Source organism: Sinocyclocheilus grahami, unplaced genomic scaffold (genome assembly GCF_001515645.1).
Source record: "Sinocyclocheilus grahami isolate Dianchi unplaced genomic scaffold, SAMN03320097.WGS_v1.1 scaffold12739.1, whole genome shotgun sequence".
In the NCBI taxonomy this organism is placed as follows: Eukaryota; Metazoa; Chordata; class Actinopteri; order Cypriniformes; family Cyprinidae; genus Sinocyclocheilus; species Sinocyclocheilus grahami.
This window is the reverse complement of record NW_015514579.1, coordinates 4,147-5,853: the sequence shown is the minus strand read 5'-3', so window position 1 is coordinate 5,853 and position 1,707 is coordinate 4,147. Positions and strand designations below refer to the sequence as shown.

General features: G+C 40.5%; 1 protein-coding gene across 1 annotated transcript in view; it reads left to right on the top strand.

The window, feature by feature from the left end:
- The first annotated feature begins 106 nt into the window (after positions 1–106).
- LOC107578913 (integrin beta-3-like) overlaps positions 107–1,707 on the top strand; it is a 5,588-nt gene continuing 3,987 nt past the window's right edge. Inside the window, exons 1-4 of the mRNA XM_016264816.1 lie at positions 107–208; positions 325–526; positions 891–1,143; positions 1,245–1,413. Coding sequence (XP_016120302.1) covers positions 107–208; positions 325–526; positions 891–1,143; positions 1,245–1,413 — 726 coding nt within the window. The remainder of the gene's footprint in view (positions 209–324; positions 527–890; positions 1,144–1,244; positions 1,414–1,707) is intronic.

The following is a 1,707-nucleotide window of genomic DNA, read 5'->3' as shown; positions in this document are numbered from 1 at the left end:
ATTTTTTTGATGTAAGTACATAGTAGTTAAAGCCACCTAATATAAGGTGTGTCTGAAATTTCTAGAGTAGAAAGAAACCACTTCAAGCATGTATAGAAATTTAACGATGGTCTTGTTTCTAGGCTCTAACATTTGCACTTCCAGAGGAGTGAGTACCTGTGAAGAATGTTTGTCGATACATCCGACCTGCGCCTGGTGCTCTCAGGAGGTAAAAAACAAAATTTCATCCACATATATGACTAAACACTCCTGCACAGAAGCACAAATGGCTGCTTGAAATGCTTCCCTCTGATTGTTATCGATGTATGTATGTGTATCTGTCAGATCTTTGGAAAGGGAGGCTCGAGTTTGTCCCGTTGTGATCTCAGAGACAGTCTCATTCAGTCTGGTTGTGGAGTGAAGTTTATTGAGTTTCCAGTTAGCAGCATGAGGATACTAAAGGACATACCCCTGAGTGACAAGGCAGGGGTTTCAGAGGACATCACTCAGATCCAACCACAAAAAATCCGCCTGACCCTCAGGCCAGGTATGCTATTACAACAAAACAAAGGATTAGATTTCACAAACTATATTTACCAGTGCAATCCAATAACATATTTCTCACATCACAGTTTAGGAAAAATTTATTTTTCTTTTCTTTTCTTTTCTTTAATATATATTTTTTGCAGCTTATTACTTGTTTCAAATGTCAAGATCTGCTTATAAACTCATGAAGTTTTAAACCTGAAATTTAAATGTTAAGTGTTTCTTGAGCTAGTCTTGGGGTCTCTCTGACATATCTTGTTCTCAAAAAATCCATGTTCATTTCTGCCAAAAGAAATAAAAAAGCTGAGTTTTGTCTTCAAATTTAGAAAATTCTAACCCTTTCATCTGTCTCATTTCTCTTCAAGACGATTCAAAGAAATTCACTGTCACTGTGAAGCAAGCAGCTGATTACCCAGTGGACCTGTACTACCTGATGGACATGACCAATACCATGACGGACGACCTGCAGAAGCTTTATACACTGGGCAATGGTCTGGCCACTGCTTTACGGGGCGTCACCAGTAATCTGCGCATGGGATTTGGAGCTTTTGTAGACAAACCGCTCTCACCTTACATGTACATTTACCCTGAAGAAGTCATCCAGAATCCTTGTTATAAGTAAGCCATAATTCATTGCACATTAGAAAAGCACATGACAAACCGAGTGAGTGACTAAGTTTAGGGATTTCTGTCTCCCTGCTATGTTCTGACTGCTGTAGGTTTCCTGAACCCTGCCCACCGCAATTCGGCTATCGTAACGTACTGTCTCTGACGGAGCAAGTAGAGCGGTTCACAGAGGAAGTGAAGAAACAGAAAGTGTCCAGAAACAGAGATGCCCCTGAGGGTGGATTTGACGCTATCATGCAAGCAGTAGTATGCAAGGTGACACAAAATACACAGACAAAGAGAAACCCACAAACAATCTGAGTAAAGCTGTTCTGTTAATAGTCCCAGAGCCTGAAGCCTGAATTTTGAGCTAAATTTCAATTATTTTTTGGGGAAAAAAAACATCATACAACATTAACACTGTGTCTACACAGGACGTGACAGTTGTCGCGCAGCACCGCAACAGCTAAAGTCTGTCTACAAGACAACGACGCGACTAAGCGACCGTTGAAAATCATTTGAAATTTGTGCCAATACGTCATAAATAGAACGCAGCAGCAGTTTTCTGTCTGGGAT